At 46.8% G+C, this 18,467-nt stretch overlaps 1 protein-coding gene across 1 annotated transcript in view; it reads left to right on the top strand.

Annotated features, from left to right (window-relative positions):
- Positions 1–11,054: 11,054 nt before the first annotated feature.
- Positions 11,055–18,467, top strand: part of LOC135818611 (uncharacterized) — a 7,528-nt gene continuing 115 nt past the window's right edge. Inside the window, exons 1-2 of the mRNA XM_065331996.1 lie at positions 11,055–14,585; positions 16,924–18,467. The exon at positions 16,924–18,467 is cut by the window's right edge and continues 115 nt beyond it. Coding sequence (XP_065188068.1) covers positions 11,062–14,547 — 3,486 coding nt within the window. The 5' untranslated portion in view covers positions 11,055–11,061 and the 3' untranslated portion in view covers positions 14,548–14,585; positions 16,924–18,467. The remainder of the gene's footprint in view (positions 14,586–16,923) is intronic.

Genomic DNA, 18,467 nt, shown 5'->3' with positions numbered 1-18,467 from the left:
TGATGTACGACTCAGGGCCGTTGTTGGTAGAAATACCAAAAAATTCTCGACATCGAGTTCTGTATAAGCAAGAGTAAATAGCCCCCGGAGAGTGCAACTCAGATGGGATTCTTTACCAGCCAAGTCAAAACCAGCAAGTTCTTGTGTTTGTAGTACAGGCAGAGATCAGCTATAGGATTGGTGGTTATAAGAATATACCGACTATAATGTTATCAGCTTCAGAATTCCAAATCTAAAGTATCTTTTCCACTGAAATTCAACGGTGGTTACAGGAGTAATCTCTGTATATGTATATCATGGTTTGTAAGTTATAGGAAAATAGGGACAGTCGTGAATCAGATACATGTACTGCTCTATTACTATGTCAGTGTGAGGAGAATTAGAGGGAGAATGTCACCTGTCCGCCATGTGTCTCTATCCGTACAAGAGAGCAGACTGAGTATGCACAACTGCACATCACATTGCTCAGCTTTTCTCATCTTTAATTCCAGGTACTGTTTTGTAGAATCTACTAACTTACAAGCTTGAGCAGGCCAATGGGAGTTATAAAATTTGGACTTTGATGTATGTGCATGTGAGTGGGGGGGGGGGATTGGGGCTTAGAATGTGCAGATCCTTTGTTTGAAAGACGTTCATGCTCCATTTTTCTTGCTTTCTTCAGATATTAATTTCAGTGCGACGGCCGGCCGTGTGCAAGTACTGCTGGTACTATGGTCTGACGCTAACTGTCAACATTGCTAGCAAAGAACTGACGTGCAGTGAATGAAGCCTGATTGTCAATTCTTGTAAGTTTCAGTCCTGGATCAACAGTTGCTGAACCAGAGCACAAACACACAACACAGGCACGGTTAGAAAGCACACCATTCCACTAATCACCAACTAGCAATTACCTTAGCCATCCTCTATGACAGTGAGTTTGTGAACTGTGTGGCATGCTGGACAGCTAAGTTCATGAGTCAAACAGTTTGCTAGAGATCGAGACTGTAGATGTGTTCAGGCGGTAACTAGATGCTAGTTTAGACCAGAGACGGTTGTTGAAGGGGAAAGGATGTGTTGTACTGCAAGACCGGAGACAATTGGTTGGTATGGCAATGCAGAATTTTCCCTTAAAGGATTAGGTACTGAAGTATTTTTTACAGTGCTATGCAAGATAAAAAGTTTGAACTCTTATCAAGCTGTGCAGGACTTTAAATAGATTCTACAGGCTCAGTTCCTACCAGTGGTGTACCCAGGGGGGGGGGGGGGGGGAGGGTGCTTTGGGTGCTCAACGATCCCCCTCAAAATGTTCGACATAGGCCAACGTTCATGATGTACCCACAGGGGCGTAGGGAAAGGTCCGGCATCCGCCGATGCTTCGGCAAAAAAAGAAGAAGAAAAAAGGCAACAAGCTCGTTTTCAACCATGCGGTGGGTCAAGTCCTACACAGTACAACCGGCCAGGAAAGGCTTAAACACATGACTCCTGATGTTCCTGAATGTCCACAAGAAACTGCTGTACGTCTAGTGCCTGAAGAGTGAATTTGAATGTGGAAGTGAGCATCAGCTCTCCCAATTCAGACAGTTTTAAAACCTCAAGTCTTTCATGATACCACAGTATTTGTTCATATCAATCCTTTTACAAGTAAAATCACCCTCTTCATTCAGTAGAGACAGAGTCGAGTGAGCTGTATTCCCGGTGCCAATAGGCGGGCTCACCACCCCTGTATGGCAACTTCCCCATGCCTAACCTCCAAGACAAAGTCAATTCTGAAGTAGTCATACTGGGCGGAGTTGAAAATTAAAAAATTGCGACCTGTAAAGAGCTAACAATCCGCTGGACCATTGGAAATCTGCTTCCTACGCCCCTGGCCCATGCCACTAAAAGTATCATAACTTTGCCACCGTTAGTCTGATTTTTTTGCCTTTCACTCGCTGTCACTAGTTGATCATAGTTAACCGTGTTACATGTAATCAAATGTGCCAGGACGGAGGGCTATCCATATCGTCAGGGCCTCGACTTGTTTTATTCCGATTTTCCGGAAACACTCCGATCAGTTGTTCCGACAAACCGACCGAAACAATTGTTCACGAAAGTGTACTAATTTGTTGTTTCGGGCCCTTGGAATCCTAAAAATGTGACGGCTTCTAAAAGGGTCGCTGTCCCCTCGACTCCCTGCCATTGAACACCTCAGACACAGCTTCTGATTTCTGCCAACAGAAAAGTGTCAGCCCTCTGCTACTATCTTGTTTGTGGGGGACGTGGCGGCTGGAATGTATTCTATGGTTCGAAAGCCTACGGGACTGGCCCTTGCCGCAATGGTTTGCGAATTTCGGCATCTTGCCCTGTTCCCGGGCCCGCAATCCTCGCATAGCTTGCCAGCTTCTCGGCAACAGCAGATTTTTCCACACTTGGAATTGCCAGTGCACTGGCAACACTGGCTGTCAGGGACGCCAGTCGCGGGGTTGCCCTTTGCGGGCATCGCCGTGGAGAGAGTTGCCAAATCTACTTATGCCAAGTTCGCGAAACTCGGGGAATTCACGAGTCAAGTTCGAATGCATAATTCGAAGCACGAAAAGTGCGCCCGCTGGATAATTCGAACTCACTCTTCGTACAGAAAAGCTGTTTACAGTACAGTGGCTATGTCCTTTTGAGCAATTATTTCGAAGTGAAATGGAGTTGCTCTACTCGTAATTCGAAGTTCATTTTTTCTCCTTCTCTAGCCAAGAGTGACTCAAAAATCGATCCCTGGTCCGCTCCAGGATTCACAATAGCGTTGAAGAACCCCACCTTCTCTCGAAACTTGATTCAAGCCTGTGCAAGACAAAGTGCAAAGATTTGATTGAGGACGACTTCTTCCAGGTTTCTGGTTCCCTTCGCGGATCTCAGTGGGTTGGCGTGCCGTGCCAGCACATGCGCAGCGATGTTTGGGACTGAACAACAACTAGAAATCGTAAAAATAATTGTATGGCTATGCTCCACTTCCGTTCAGACTTCTTCAGAACGACGCCGTTCTGCTCTCCGACGGGCTTTCATGACGCTGAGAAGTCAGTGCTGTTCTTCTCCGTTGAATTTGTTTCAGGACGGCTGCAGTGACTTACAAATTCTTCACTAAGAGCTTCGTAGAAAAATAAATAAATAAATTCGACGGGTTCGCGTACCGGGCAGGTCAAGAACAAGGAGTCGTTCAACTCTCTGGTCAAATACCACCTTTCCGCTTCGTAGAGGATGAAGATAAATGTGCAATGACCTTGCGTCGATCCAGTGTTTTGATTAATCAAAAATGAACTAGTTCGTTGTACCTGACCACCCATATTTCGTTGAATTTGAGGTTGGAATTAGAGGAAGACCACCTGTAGTACTTAAAAGAGCAGTAGTCAAATTGAAAATGTTTTCATGATATGATCTAGCAAAATTAGTGTTCTCTTGGATCTAGCTTGCAGAGGAAGTAAAGTTTGTCCTCCAAAGTGAGGGATATGTTTGTGATTGCTAAGTGGGTACTTCAAGGCCTCATGGTTGCTCCATCCTACAGAACAGGTCCTACATTTTCCCTCGACTTGGTACATCATGGTAAATAGCGCACTAAAAATCAAGATATCAACCATCCATGCATTACATGTACATGTCAGTGGTCCTTTATTGGGTTCTTTGGGAAAGGGTTGGAGCAGTCCCCTCATTGCGGATCCTGCATACGCCCGTGTCTACTACTATACACTGTGTGTAAGTTGATAACCTGTATCAGTATAGTAGAGTGTTAAGTGAAGACACATGTAAAGCCATTACAGTGTAGTTAGTGACTAAGAATGAGCATAGGCTGCTCATCCATGATTCATGATACATTCTCTTCTGAATATTATCAGTACTTTAAAACCTGACTTCTATTCTCAAATTTCCTTCTTTCAGACACCACAACAAACGTGTGGACCTTACACACTGTACCAGCAGATGTAAAGGTTGCGACAGCGTAGCAAGGAAGGAACTGATCACTGCAGTGAATGAGGCATTGTCAACTATTGTATGTTTGAGTGACCTGGATGACTAGCCAAGCTGAGTGGCTGGTAATCACATAATCCAGCTGTTCAACGCCTAGCAGCTGCTTTCATCTCCATAGCGGTGAGTTGTATTGCAGAGCCACGACTACCATTGCTAGCTTCTGTATTCCTGGGAACTTGTTCATTGAAAACTGGGTATAAGGGTTTGAAGAAACAACAGCACGAGCAGCAGCAGCAGTGGCCTATCTCAATATTCAGTTGTGTATTCGTGTGTGTGTGCGTGTGTGTGTGTGGTGTAGACCAGGCTGAATAGTGGCGGTCAATTCTTCAGCCTTGCAAGTTGTTGAATGGTGCTATCCCATCACAAGTTGCTATGGCTTCTGCTGTAGCATCGCTATCATCGCCTCCGACGATGGGCGTCCAATGGTCCAATGGTCCAATGGTGTGTGTATGTGTGAGCTACAGTGCAGGCAACTGAAATCCGACCCCCTGGGCGACGCGCCGCGGCGCCCGGGGGGTCGGATTTCAGTTGCCTGCACTGTAGTTCGGTTGGTGGGTACACTTATGCCGGATAGTGTTGGGTCTGTTGCCAACGGGCTCGGCGGCTTGAAGGTGTAATGTTGTACCTACCACCTTTGTTGGCTTCAGGGTTCATATACTTTCTATTTGAAGTATACATACCTGTTAACCATGGACTACTTCTGGCTAGATTACCTCTGGTGTAATCATGGTGCTAGTGAAGCTTGTATCAGATCCACTCTGATTTAGCCACCCACACTAGTAGCAAGTATTACCTTCACTGAGGGCAGGGTAACTGCAGTTGGATCCCGGGACGGATACCCTGATGCCGTCAATCCTTTTTCTGCACCTTGCCCTCACCCACTTACTGAGGTGTGGTGAGCCCATAAGTGGGATCATTTTCAAGTCCACCCAGAGTTTTGGGAATTTCAGGGGTGTCGGCCGTTGGGCGGTTCAATAGCCAATTGAGTCATCTTTCCAAGATTCCTTTTGAGTCTCTCTCCCCTCTCCCGGGAAGACCCACGTGACCAGTTTTGGCAGTGAGCAGCAAGTGTGTGTGTGTGTGTGTGTGTGTGTGTGTCCCATATGGTGCAGTGGTATGTGCAGTGGATTTCCACTCGAGAGGTTGCGGGTTCAATTCCCGACGATTATGGTCGCACACATCTTTCTTCTCTTTCTCACTCTCCTAGCTCTTCTTTCATCCTCCTGGGTGGTTACCAACAGCCAGTGTATGCCGGAGTATGTGGTGTGGTGTGTGTGTGTGTAAAAAAATAATAATAATGAAAAATAGGGATTCGCTGGCCAGAAAAAGCCACTTAACCCTCACACCACAGAAGAGATGAGCCAGTGGGGTGTCGCAAGCTTATATTGAACGTGAGCACGACATGATTATTGTGATCATGATGACGTATAACATAGTTCGCGTGAAATGATTGGACTGGGCCGTCTAAGGCCGTCCATCTGAAACATAGTATGGTAGGAACAAATAACGCCGTCTGTCGGCTATGAAAGAGCGTTTGAAAGACGACCCATGGGGTCATGAACAGACAACTGGCAAAAATTACACCAGCCAGCGGTAGATGAGCCGTCTACGGATGCATCCCCCAGGCGAAATGTGGCTCGTGCGGGATGTCGGACGCGAGTGCGACTCGAATGCGGAACTCCGCAAGAGTGTGTGCTTGCGCAAGTCGGCTGCGGCGGCACGGCGGAGTGTGTAAGGTCACCTAAAGTCATCTAGCGGGGATATTCCCCTGCGGGGGGCGCGGCCTGTGGCGTGCTGGTTAACTACGGTTTGCGCAACGCAAACCAACATTTCAATCAGTTATGTGGTGGATACCAGTCTAAAAATTAGTGGCGGTCAATTATAGTGCGTTTCAAAAGTAGACCTCTAGACTTTTTCGAATAATTCAAATTTGGTTGGAGCTTTTTGAGAAATTTCTTTTGGAATATTGTTCAGGCAGCTCACGCAATTTTTCTCATGTAAATTTCTAAGCGATTGGATAACAGACGCCCAATTTCGAAAATTTTATGCACAAAGTGAACACAGATTTTATGTGGTATAGATGCTGGCCTAACGGTTTTTTTGAAACCAGAGGTCTGGACTTTTGAAACGCACTATAGTGGCTATAGTGGCGGTCAATTCTTCAGCTTTGCAAGCAGTTGAATGGTGCAATTCCAGCACAAGTTGCTATGGCTTCTGCTGTAGCATTGCCATCATCGCCTCCTGCGATGGGCGTCAAAAGCTCAAAGGTCAAAGGATAGAGTGTGTTTGTGTGTGTGTGTGTGTGTGTGTGTGTGTGTGTGTGTGTGTGTGTGTGTGTGTGTGTGTGTGTGTGTGTGTGTGTGTGTGACCGCTGGTTTCAAAGCGCTGGCGGTTTTGCAGTTCATCGTTGTGTGGAGCGTCAGACATCGGACGAAATACCAGTTTCAACGAGATGCAGCCTGAATTTGGACTGCTGCCAGCACCATTGCTCGACCTGTGATCGCTGCATGAAGAGTCAGGCTGGTTTTAACCGCCATAATTGTACTCGAGGCAAACGACTGCGAAAGGACCAGAGGACTAATCTGCCCATTCAATGCAGCCTATGTAACGAACGATTCTCCCGCCCGCAGGACCTCACCCGCCACCGAAGACAGAAACACTAGCTATGTGTAGAACGGTCCCCTCTCACCTCAATTATTCTCCTTGTTTCTTTTTCCTTTCTCGCTGTTGTCTCCCGCTTCTGGGAGCGACGTGGCCATTTTGTGGCAGTTGTACATAGTAGTAGTAGTAGTGTGTGTGTGTGTGTGTGTGTGTGTGTGTGTGTGTGTGTGTGTGTGTGTATGTCTGTGTGTCTGTGTGTGGTTGCAGAAAACTACACAGACCATGACTGCAGTGAAGAGTGTATGAACCGTGCTACAATAACCAGTTTATCATCGTCCTGAAAGTACTTCAAAATGTCTAACAGTAAGTCAGACCAGCAGTCCACCATAATTGAATGTGCAGTATCTTGGCAACAAGCCTTTGGTTACTTGTGATTACAAGAGCAAACAAGAAACAAAACTCCTATAGACAACAGACTTGCTATAGGAAGTAGATCTCCTATACAGAACCAAACCCGTTAATGGAATGTTTGTTGCTTACAACCTTTCAGCCGCTGTTTTCCTGCCGACTTGACTTGTCATTTGACTGATTGTGACTGCCATCCTGCACAGCCGTCCGTATACAAGAAATCCATCAAATGGTTCACTTTGTAAACCTGCAAGAAAACACCTTCTGCCTGCTTAAAGTACAGTTTTACGGGGAGGTCACCCCACATCAGTTTAGCTTGATTATGCTGAGGAGGGGGGGGTCAACGAGGCTACAGTAAGATCGGGCGCCGAAGAACGCAGGGGCTCGAGTGCAGCCTAGGAAAGTTCTTAAATTTTTGATTCTAGCCAGACCGTTCTTATTCACACGCGCACGGCGAGTCGAGTGACGTCATGACGTTTGTCATGTACATGTCATGTACATGTAGTGCAATGTAGTACTTCTAAACTAGTGCCAGTAGTGGGTGTCGTAAATGGGAATGACTGTACATGTAGCAGTTACTGTTTACACGTGTACATGACATGTACTCACCTCCCATACATGTACAATTTTGTAAATTTTAAAAGTGTTCTTAAATCTGATAATTCTAGCCTGGACTGTTCTTAAATTTTGCCGGTTTTCCAGCCTGGGTGTTCTTCGGCGCCCGATCTTACTGTACATGATGTTGATGTGTCCAAACATGACCCAGTTGTCATGGTGATTGGTTGTCCAGGAAACTGTCTCAAAATTACTAATGATTATCTGTCAATGCTGTTTCGATTAGTTCGACATTCCTGTATATTTGGTTTGTGTCTTTTCGTATTCTTTAGATGAACCATTTGGTGATCCCAAGTTCATTGCTAATATCTTACCCTGGATCTGTGACATTGATACAACGAGGTTTCGACATGCTGTGCAGGGCAAATGCGTGTTCATAAGTATAACGGAAATTGAGACATTGCTGCGTCTGGAGAAGTACGAAGGAAAGGAAAAGCATAATTCTCACATCATCAGTCTTATTCGTCCTGGAGGCACATTTGCTTATAAACTGCTCTGCAATGCAATCCATGACTTGGGTCCATTGTACAATGAAAAGTACCAAGAAATGCTTCTCCTGTTGCCCGTTGACCAGCGACCAACGGCCAAGACATCCTCTTACGAGACAGGTAATTGATATGTCTAGAATGGGGAGGGTTTCAGGGTTGTGGATGTATCATTACAAGCTGAACATGCCCAATTTAAACATTGCCATCAACCAAACTTCTGCTGTCAAGGGAAATTTTAATTTTGTACCTTACCAGCAGAATACAACTCAATACACCAAAGTGTCGTCTAGCTAAAAGTGAATTATACCCCTCTTGCGGCCGCGATACACAACAGAAGGCAAGCTGTTTATTTGAAGAGAATACTTTGTTCTTTCTCTCAGGAGAAGACTGGACAACTGACGTATGACAACTGACAAGTGAATAATATCCAGGAAAGTGGTGCACTCATCAGGGCAAAAGTGGTGCGCTTATCAGCACAAAAGGTGCACGGGTAAGCAATACAATGCGGTCCCATTGCGGACCAGTGTGAAAAGTGTGTACAGAGTGGGTGACTATAAAGCCTAGTTCACATTCGACGGGGCACGACGGGACGTGACGTAAGGATCGACGGGAAGCGATGGGACAGTCTGACGGCGTCCAATGTGAACACCAGGAACGGGAACGCAGCCGTACTGCCGTACAGATCGGGAAGCGACGGGAAGAGTTGGATCGATCCAACTTTTCATACCGTAGACGGGCGTAGACGGGGATGCAAGTGTACAAAACAGCTGCATTTTGAGTGTGAACAGGAGACGGCGTTGTGCGCCGACTACTCCCGTTTCGTACTTGGGAAATTTTAAGCATTTCGAACACTGTGCTTCCCATGATAACTCGCAGAATGGCTAACACGACTTGAGTTGAATTTTAGCAAGATACGGTCTGGTGTCACTTATGGCATTTAGGGATAGTTCAGGAGCGTGACAGACGGACTGTTTTATCATTCTCTGGAGCTTTAATTGGAATAGCACACCTTTCGATGCTACTTTTTTGGTGTTCATGAAAAACTGGTATTGTGAACTTGATTCCGCTTCATTCAAGGAGAAATAATTGAAAAGAAATACCGAAAAACAAGAAAATAGGGCCAAAGGTCACCCTGTCATGGGCCGTGCCTTATGACTGGCGTCGTTCGCTGCTGAACGACGAAACGACTGCAGCATGTCGTATCGTACGAATCATACAAGATTTTACAGCTCACCCCAGCCTTCCCGACAGGCCTTACGTCCCGACCGTCAGCGTTCCGTCGAATGTGAACTAGGCTTTATGCATGTTAGTACACACCTGTTGCAATAGCGCAGCAGCGTGTACCACGATTCAGCAGCGTGTACCACGATTCAGCAGCATGTACAACTCTATCCCCCACCGAAAAAAGAGATCCTCTCCTGAGGATGAAAGCAAAACAATTGAAGCCCAAAAATTGACACAAACATCTCATCCATCGCCAAAAATCAGAAAAGAAAACCACACGAAGGAATGGAAGAACAGCAAGGAAGAACACATCGACTGAAACAGGATCAATTAATCATTGAGGACACGAGATACCACGCAAACAAATCGGTTACCAATACGCATAAAAGACATTAAAGAAAAAATCACACGCCGCTGCCCTGAATAGCCCCAGGGATCCACCCTGACAACCACAGGGATCCACCCTGACAACCACAGGGATAACACCATAATAACACCGGAAACATTTAGTACATCCGCTTGCAAAACAAAAAACCAAAACCGTCAGGCACTTATTGTGACGCACATGTGACAACCAGCAACACCCAGAACCCACAACACCCGCAAGGCAAACCGATACAAATAAGAGCATGATCCCTCCAGCCCACCAGGCAGACCGTGGTTCACCAAGATCGGACGCTCGCCCACCCATGTGAACTGAAGAGACCCACATGCCGAAACACAATACAAAAATTAATAAGACGCTCACGAAAAAATTTCAACCTGGATCTATAACTAGAATCCTAGATACATTTTCGCACCTCCCACCAAACCAGAATCTAGCAGCTTTGCCACATTTTCGGCAGTGCATGTCCGAGCACGACAATGCTGCACACAGAACATGGAAAACAGGTTTTCAAGAAAACCCTGCCCTGTTTATTGTGTTGGACTTTGTGAAATGCAGCTGTGGAGTATCGACCAGTGATACTGGCAAACTTTGAAATTATTTTACAACAAAGCTGTGCACAGCGTCAATCGAGATTACTCACGTATTTGTTTCTTTTGTTGACGCCTTTCAGTTCAGTTTTTATGTACGTGTGTATGTAAACTGTACAATCAGTGGTTCACACAGACACACAGACACACACACACACACACACACACACACACACACACACACACACACACACACACACACACACACACACAGAGGCACACACACACACACACACACACACACACACACACACACACACATACACCTTGGACCTTGGACGAGCTGCCATATTCTGGCTATGCGGACCCCATGGGGGGTTGAGCAGGTTCGGAACAGTAGGGGCGATGACGGGATAGGTCCTGTGGTCTACTGAAACGCCGACCGCAATTGCAAACGATACAGAAGGAGCTACGGTCTGTGTTGGTTGCTCTGGCCGAGCCACGGCTGCACTTGTGACATTTCATGCCTTGGCGCGATAGCACACAGCGGTTGCAGCGGGCGCAGTGGAAGCTGCAGCGTTCGCAGGACATATTGTTTGTAACCGGTGACTCAAGTGTGTCAGAAGATGCCTCTGCTGGTGATGTTGCACACATACACACACACACACACACACACTCGCACACACAGACACACACACACACACACACACACACTATCTACATTTAGGAATATACTTGTCAACATATCATCACAGTACATCTGTACAATGATATACCATCAAACAATTAGTTCTTTTTCCTCTTTCCTGTCCTGTGTTTCACCACAGTTGATGTTGCTACTATGCGTGCAGCCAGCAACACAGCTAACGATGGCACAGTGACATGTCATATACTGTTAGTGAATGATGATGGAGCAGACAATGGTGGGCACATTCAACGTCTTAAACAACATCTGCACAGAGTGAATACACATCTGTGCAAGACCACCGCTGATCATTCAGATCTAACTTGCTTGTCCGGCGATGTCAAGGATTGCTTCGTGCCCATGCAGGCTCTGACGGAGAAAGATGCTCTGCAGCTGACGTATCGTGCGCAACAAGCTGCAACTCGCCGTGTCACTGGAAGACAGCCAATATCTGACCGTACACCAGGCGTTGCTATCCCAGGAGCTAGACAAGATAAGAGTGACAAAGTGGAAGGAGGAAGGCAGTTTGTTCTGTCCAGCGCTAAGCAGCTCTTGTCTGATCCCCATTATTATGAAGGTGTAACTAGCGCTGGCAAAAGTGGTGTTGGTGTTGGTGGTGGTGATGACACAGTTGACACAGACATTCTGGAAAGTTGCATTGTAATTGGCAACGCTGGGCAGGGAAAGACAACACTGAGCAAACGAGTCATTGCCGACATCATGGAGACAACAACTGGGAATCTGGCAAAGATTGAATTCATTTTCTACGTGCCGTGCCGTGATTTGCAACGTACACAGTCAGCAGATTGGTGTGTGTTCCTTGGTTTGGACCAGTTGCACATCAGTACACAGGAGCAATCTATACTGCTCAATTACCTCTCTGAACATTCCGACCAGGTATTGATTGTCATCGATGGGATTGACGAACTTGGCAGTGATGGATTTGGTAACGGATCAGCAGCCCAAGCTGTAATATTGAGGAGCAGCAGCAGTCACCATTCACTACTACCTGATGCTATTATAGTCGCAACTAGCCGACCGTGTAATGAAGTTTATCAGCACATCCAGAATTTCCGCTTACGTTTCCGACTTCTCGGCTTCTCAGCAGACCAGCTCTTTGCGTACTGCTCACGACAGCTCGGAGAGGAGGTTGCCAAGAAGTGTATGGAAGAGCTTTCCCAACGGAACAACTGTCTGCTGAAGGAAGCCATTCGACAATCTCCACTCCTATGTGCTCTGCTCGTTCAGCAATATCCCATCAACAACTCTCTACCCTCCAGTGTGACACTTTTCTACGACCACTACTTACGCTCCTCACTCGCAAAGCTGGAAAAGCGGCGAGGAAGGAAGTTTGGTCAAATACGGCTTGCACATGACGTCATCAGTCACTGCAGTGGTGGCCGGCACTTCAGTTGTGGTGATCTTGTCAGTATCCCCGTGGTAATAGAACATCATTTGGAGCGCTATGTGAAGGAGACAAGCAACAATGATGAGGAGTGTGATCACCATGCTGTGGAGCTAGTCAAGGCATTGCACAATCTCTACACGATGTGTCTTGCAACATATCAAAGGGGCATGGCTACGTTTACATCCACGCTGTCAACCCTCCACCAGTCCATTTGTCAAGATCTCGGCTTACTGCTCAACCCTGGTATGCATCCGTCGTTCGTCGGTTCCACTCAGACTGTGTCCTTGACTCACTTGACACTGCAAGAGTGGTGTGCATCGAGATGCATCATTTCTTCTGACTCGTGCGTAGACATCATCCGGAGCTGCATCAACACTGTCGGCACAGACTTGAACACACTTGTCTTCTGGCAATTTGTCTTTGGAGCACTGAAGCCAGACCTTCTACATTCATCTTTGTTGGCTCTGAAGTCTGAAAACAGCATCAGTGATTACTCTTTCCAGAGCAAGAAGAAGAGGTTTCTGTTCATGATGAGATGTTTGATGGAAAGCCACATTTCACTCCAACATAACCGCACTGGAAACCCCAATCAGGATGTAGACGCAATCATCCATCGCTGCTATGCTATGTCAGCCAACCTCCTGGCCAGTGATGGAATTGATGTTAGTGGAATCCACCTTGAAGTTGTTGATGTGATGGCTTTACATACTGTTTTGGAGCTTGTAGACCATGTAAAGTCTCTGGATCTCAACAGTTGTAATCTGTCGAGTGACTGTGTCATTTTGCTATCTGACCAACTGGATAAATGCGTCAAGGTGACTTTGCTTGGTGCCAATCTCACTGCAGCACCATTGGCAAGCATATCAAGCACACTGTCTAGATCAACACGGCGTACCCTCCAGGTTCTTGACATTAGCAACACAAGGTTGACCAGTGGATCTGCAGATGGAGCAGCACTTGCTGGATGTGTAAAACACCCAAGTCTAACGTACCTGACTGCAGTCAACACTCCACTTGGCAATGATGGTCTGGCAGCATTTGTGAGCAACTTGGCTCCGTGTAACAATCTCACAGATCTATCACTGGCATGGTGTGGACTGGATAGTGGATGTGGATCTGACCTGGCAACACTGGTCACACAGTTACCACACCTTAAGACTCTATGGCTGAGTGACAACTCACTCTCCAACGGTGACGTGTCATGTGTACTATCCAGTCTCCATTCTCATGATACCATACAGCATCTCTTCTTCGAGAACACCAGACTGACTGATGAGCTAGCCGCTAGTGTTGTTGACTTTCTGCAAGCTCGTCGCGGTCGTGAGCACACTGGGAGTGTCAGCACAACACTACCACCATGCAGGGTTTATCTGACCGGCAGTGGTGTAACAATCCGTCTTCTACAGGAAGTGGCTACGTCTAGTCAATGTGGTGGTGACGTAATCGACAATTGCAGCCGCTATGCTACTGGTACTTTGGTACAGACTCAGTCGATTGATTTTCTGGTCAGTGTACATGGTGGTGGTCTACTAGGCAAGGTTGATGACTCCATGATGTCATCACTTGGTCAGTACCTTGCTACCAACACTGACCTTGACCTACTGGACGTAGCACAGTGTAACATCACCGATGCTGTAGCAACTGCTCTGGCAACATCTGGCCTTGCTCACAACACAGTGCTGAAATACCTTTGTCTGCACAGGAATAGGATACAGCTATCTGGTGTTGTAAGTGTACTACAAGCAGTGACATCACCACAATCACATGTCAGTGCATTGTGTCTGGAGGACAACCCAGTGTTTCATGATATACAGCCCAGTCATGCTGATTTCAAACTGCTATGCCAGCTTCTCTCTAGATTCCACCGGCTGCGCTTCATTTCATTTGCCAGGACGGGCATGAGTGATGAAGTTGGTGCAAGCATCCTACACTCTCTCCATCACCATACACGTATTGAATGGATGGATATGGCGATCAATAAGATTGGTGATGCCACAGTGCATGCCCTGGTGGATATGATGAAGAAGAACACAAGCTTGAGATTGATCAGCCTAAATGACTGCAAGATCACCGATGATAGCATTCAAGCCATGCTGCAGTCACCAGGCATCATGGGAATGGAGGGTGTACACTTGTACGGGAACCCATGCTCTATGGACAAGCTTCGACCTCCATTGTACAATTCCGTGCATCGGTATGGCAAGTTTACTGTCCTGGAGTTCATCTCGGATTGATTGCAGGAAGGCGTTACACAACATCAGCATATTCCCAGGTATGTGTTGTACAGTAGTAGATGTACAGTGTTGATATACTTTCTAAAGGCAAGTCATTTCTTTGTGGGTTGAATTTGTATACGGGAATGACTGCACTGCCTACGAACTGCCTGTCTTTCCAGAAAGCCTCGCAGGCACGTAGCACCGTATCTCAAAATTCGCAAACAACTTGGAGCAGCTAGGGTTTGCCGAACCATATCCGCAAAACGCCCAAAACAGCCGATGAAAAACAGCCGATGAAAAACAGCCGATGAAAAACGGCCGATGAAAAACGGCCGATGAAAAACGGCCGATGAAAAACGGCCGATGAAAAACGGCCGATGAAAAACGGCCGATGAAAAACGGCCGATGAAAAACGGCCGATGAAAAACGGCCGATGAAAAACGGCCGATGAAAAACGGCCGATGAAAAACGGCCGATGAAAAACGGCCGATGAAAAACGGCCGATGAAAAACGGCCGATGAAAAACGGCCGATGAAAAACGGCCGATGAAAAACGGCCGATGAAAAACGGCCGATGAAAAACGGCCGATGAAAAACGGCCGATGAAAATTGGCCGATGAAAAACGGCCGATGAAAAACGGCCGATGAAAAACGGCCGATGAAAAACGGCCGATGAAAAACGGCCGATGAAAAACGGCCGATGAAAAACGGCCGATGAAAAACGGCCGATGAAAAACGGCCGATGAAAAACGGCCGATGAAAAACGGCCGATGAAAAACGGCCGATGAAAAACGGCCGATGAAAAACGGCCGATGAAAAACGGCCGATGAAAAACGGCCGATGAAAAACGGCCGATGAAAAACGGCCGATGAAAAACGGCCGATGAAAAACGGCCGATGAAAAACGGCCGATGAAAAACGGCCGATGAAAAACGGCCGATGAAAAACGGCCGATGAAAAACGGCCGATGAAAAACGGCCGATGAAAAACGGCCGATGAAAAACGGCCGATGAAAAACGGCCGATGAAAAACGGCCGATGAAAAACGGCCGATGAAAAACGGCCGATGAAAAACGGCCGATGAAAAACGGCCGATGAAAAACGGCCGATGAAAAACGGCCGATGAAAAACGGCCGATGAAAAACGGCCGATGAAAAACGGCCGATGAAAAACGGCCGATGAAAAACAGCCGATGAAAAACAGCCGATGAAAAACAGTGTGTTAAAAGTAGCAGTGTTCACCTTAGTTACGTTACGGGTTCATTCTATGCGTGTCTGTATGCGTGTCTGTATGCATGTCTCAATGCGTGTCTGTATGCGTGTCTGTATGCGTGTCTGTATGCATGTCTGTATGCGTGTCTGTATGCATGTCTGTATGCATGTCTGTATGCATGTCTGTATGCGTGTCTGTATGCGTGTCTGTATGCATGTCTGTATGCGTGTCTGTATGCGTGTCTGTATGCATGTCTGTATGCGTGTCTGTATGCATGTCTGTATGCGTGTCTGTATGCGTGGAGTATTAAACAAAAAGCTTCGAAAGGTGTGCCATTCAGATTATAGCTCCAGGGAATGATAAACAGTTTGTCTGTCACGCTCCTGAACTATCCCAAAATACCATAAGTGACACCAGACCGTATCTTGCAAAAATTCAACTCAAGTCGTGTTAGCCATTCTGCGAGTTATCAAGGGAAGCGCAGAGTTCGAAATGCTAAAACTTTCCAAGTACGAATCGGGAGTAGTCGGCGCACGACGCCGTCTCCTGTTCACACTCAAAATGCAGCCGTTTTGTACGCTTGCGTCCCTGTCTACGGTATGAAAAGTCGGATCGATCCAACTCTTCTCGTCGCTTCCCGATCCGTACGGCAGTACGGTTGCATTCCCGTTCCTGGTGTTCACATTGGACGCCGTCAGACTGTCCCGTCGACCCTTACTACGTCGCGTGCCGAATGTGAACTAGTCTTTAATTCTATGTTACGTGTCAGACATTATCTGGAAAAGACATTCAGGTGGGCGGGAAAATAATCAAAAACAGAGGAAAACCAAAACCACGTAGGGAGCAACAAACAATTCCTAAAATTGTTTTGGTGGGAAATTTGCTTTCTGTGAAATGCTGTGCTATGCTGTGCAATGCTGTTCAATCCTGGCACGAAACACGATCATACGCGTAGGTGGTGTAGTCTGTGTTCTCAATTCCTGATCGTGTGTCCAGCACAATACATCTTGTCAATGCTCCCGTTATTATTGTGTGCGGTTGGTGTGTGTGTGTGTGTATGTGTGTGTGTGTGTGTGTGTGTGTGTGTGTGTGTGTGTGTATGTGTGTGTATGTGTGTGTATGTGTGTGTATGTGTGTTTGTGTGTGTGTATTATGTGTTCTTTACACTCTTTGTATCACATCCAGTCATTGCTCAAAGAGTAGTCGAGGACAGAGCTGACGTAATGTTCAAGTTTGATCTACAGACCAACAGTCAATGATTGCACAACTTCCAGAATGGCGTATGTGCAGACAGTGACATCTCAGGTGTGAGTGTGTGTGTGTGTGTGTGTATGTGTGTGTGTGTGTGTGTGTGTGTGTGTGTGCGTGTGTGTGCATGTGTGTGCATATATGTGTGTGTGTGTGTGTGTGTGTGTGTGCATGTGTGTGTGGGTGGGTGGATTCGTGTGTGCGTGCATGCGTGTGTGTGTGTGTGGTGTGTGTGTGTGTGTGTGTGTAACGGAAGACTTGGTCGGATAGTTACGATGCCGACACTCTCCTCCTCGCCCCCACCTCGGAGTGCTTTGCAAGGCCTTGCAAGCCCGCTAGTGGAGCAAACTACAGCACGAAGACGATGATTTAGAACGACTCTGAGCATTGGCTCATGAAATGTTCGCTCTGTTGTGGAGAGTGATGGACCAGTTCAAGCGGCAGCCGTGAGAGGAATCATTTCCCATGATAAGGCAGATCGCTGCCAGAGATGGCTCTCTCGAACATGGTCCCTGAGTCCCTGACCTAGTACCTCTCTCTCAACGGACTGCCGTCGCTCGCCGTTCCAGTTCTAGTCGGACCCGCAAGGGGACACGTTACCGTAATGGCAGTGTTTACCAGGACCATGTGTGTGTGTGTGTGTGTGTGTGTGTGTGTGTGTGTGCGTGTGCGTGCGTGCGTGTGTGTGTGTGCGTGCATGTGTGTAGGCGTGCAGCACACATCACACGGAGTATTGAATTCACTTGAGTAGAATGTAATTTGTGTGTGTACTGTTTTCAATGATTGTATTGTGTAGCATGCATGACTCTGCTGAAGAAACAGTTCAATCATCAGTTTTCTGGTTATTCTAGGATTTACGGATATAATTCCTCACAGTCAAGTATACACACAAGAATACATGATGTTACTGGTAGTGCAACTGCTGATGCTGCAGACAATACTTCTGTTCATATTGTTGCACACTACGTAGCTCTCCGTCACGATTCTTCTGTTGGTTTTGTTGATGTGGTTATTGTCACCAGCAAGTGCTGAGTACACTCTACAATAGTCTTATAGATATGTATATACAGTATAATTATACATGAGCGTTAGCATGTTAACGCGAGTTAGCAGCCAGCCCAGCGAGCTGGCCCAACCTGCACGCATGCGCGAGTCACGTGGGCACGCGCCCTTCAAAATCCTGTACAATGTCTCTTGCATGTCATTGCTGTCTGGACTTTCGAGCGTGCAACTTGCGGAACATGTATTCCCAAACAATTTCCTTAGTCGATTGCTGATGGACGTGTTTGTCAATATTGACACCAATGCCAGCATAAAATTTTAATGAAATACATTCATTGTTGCTGGTGGTACGCTTGATCAGCTGTAGCCGGCACTCTGCTGCTCCTATTGACTGTGACGAAGAGTTTATCTAGTCTTGGTGTGATGAGACGCGCGGAAACTCCATTGCTCTCAGTCCACACTGCACCGCGGCCATGCTG

Source organism: Sycon ciliatum, chromosome 5, assembly GCF_964019385.1.
Source record: "Sycon ciliatum chromosome 5, ocSycCili1.1, whole genome shotgun sequence".
In the NCBI taxonomy this organism is placed as follows: domain Eukaryota; kingdom Metazoa; phylum Porifera; class Calcarea; order Leucosolenida; family Sycettidae; genus Sycon; species Sycon ciliatum.
Note: the sequence above shows the minus strand (reverse complement) of the source record. Positions and strands in the feature narration are given on the sequence as shown.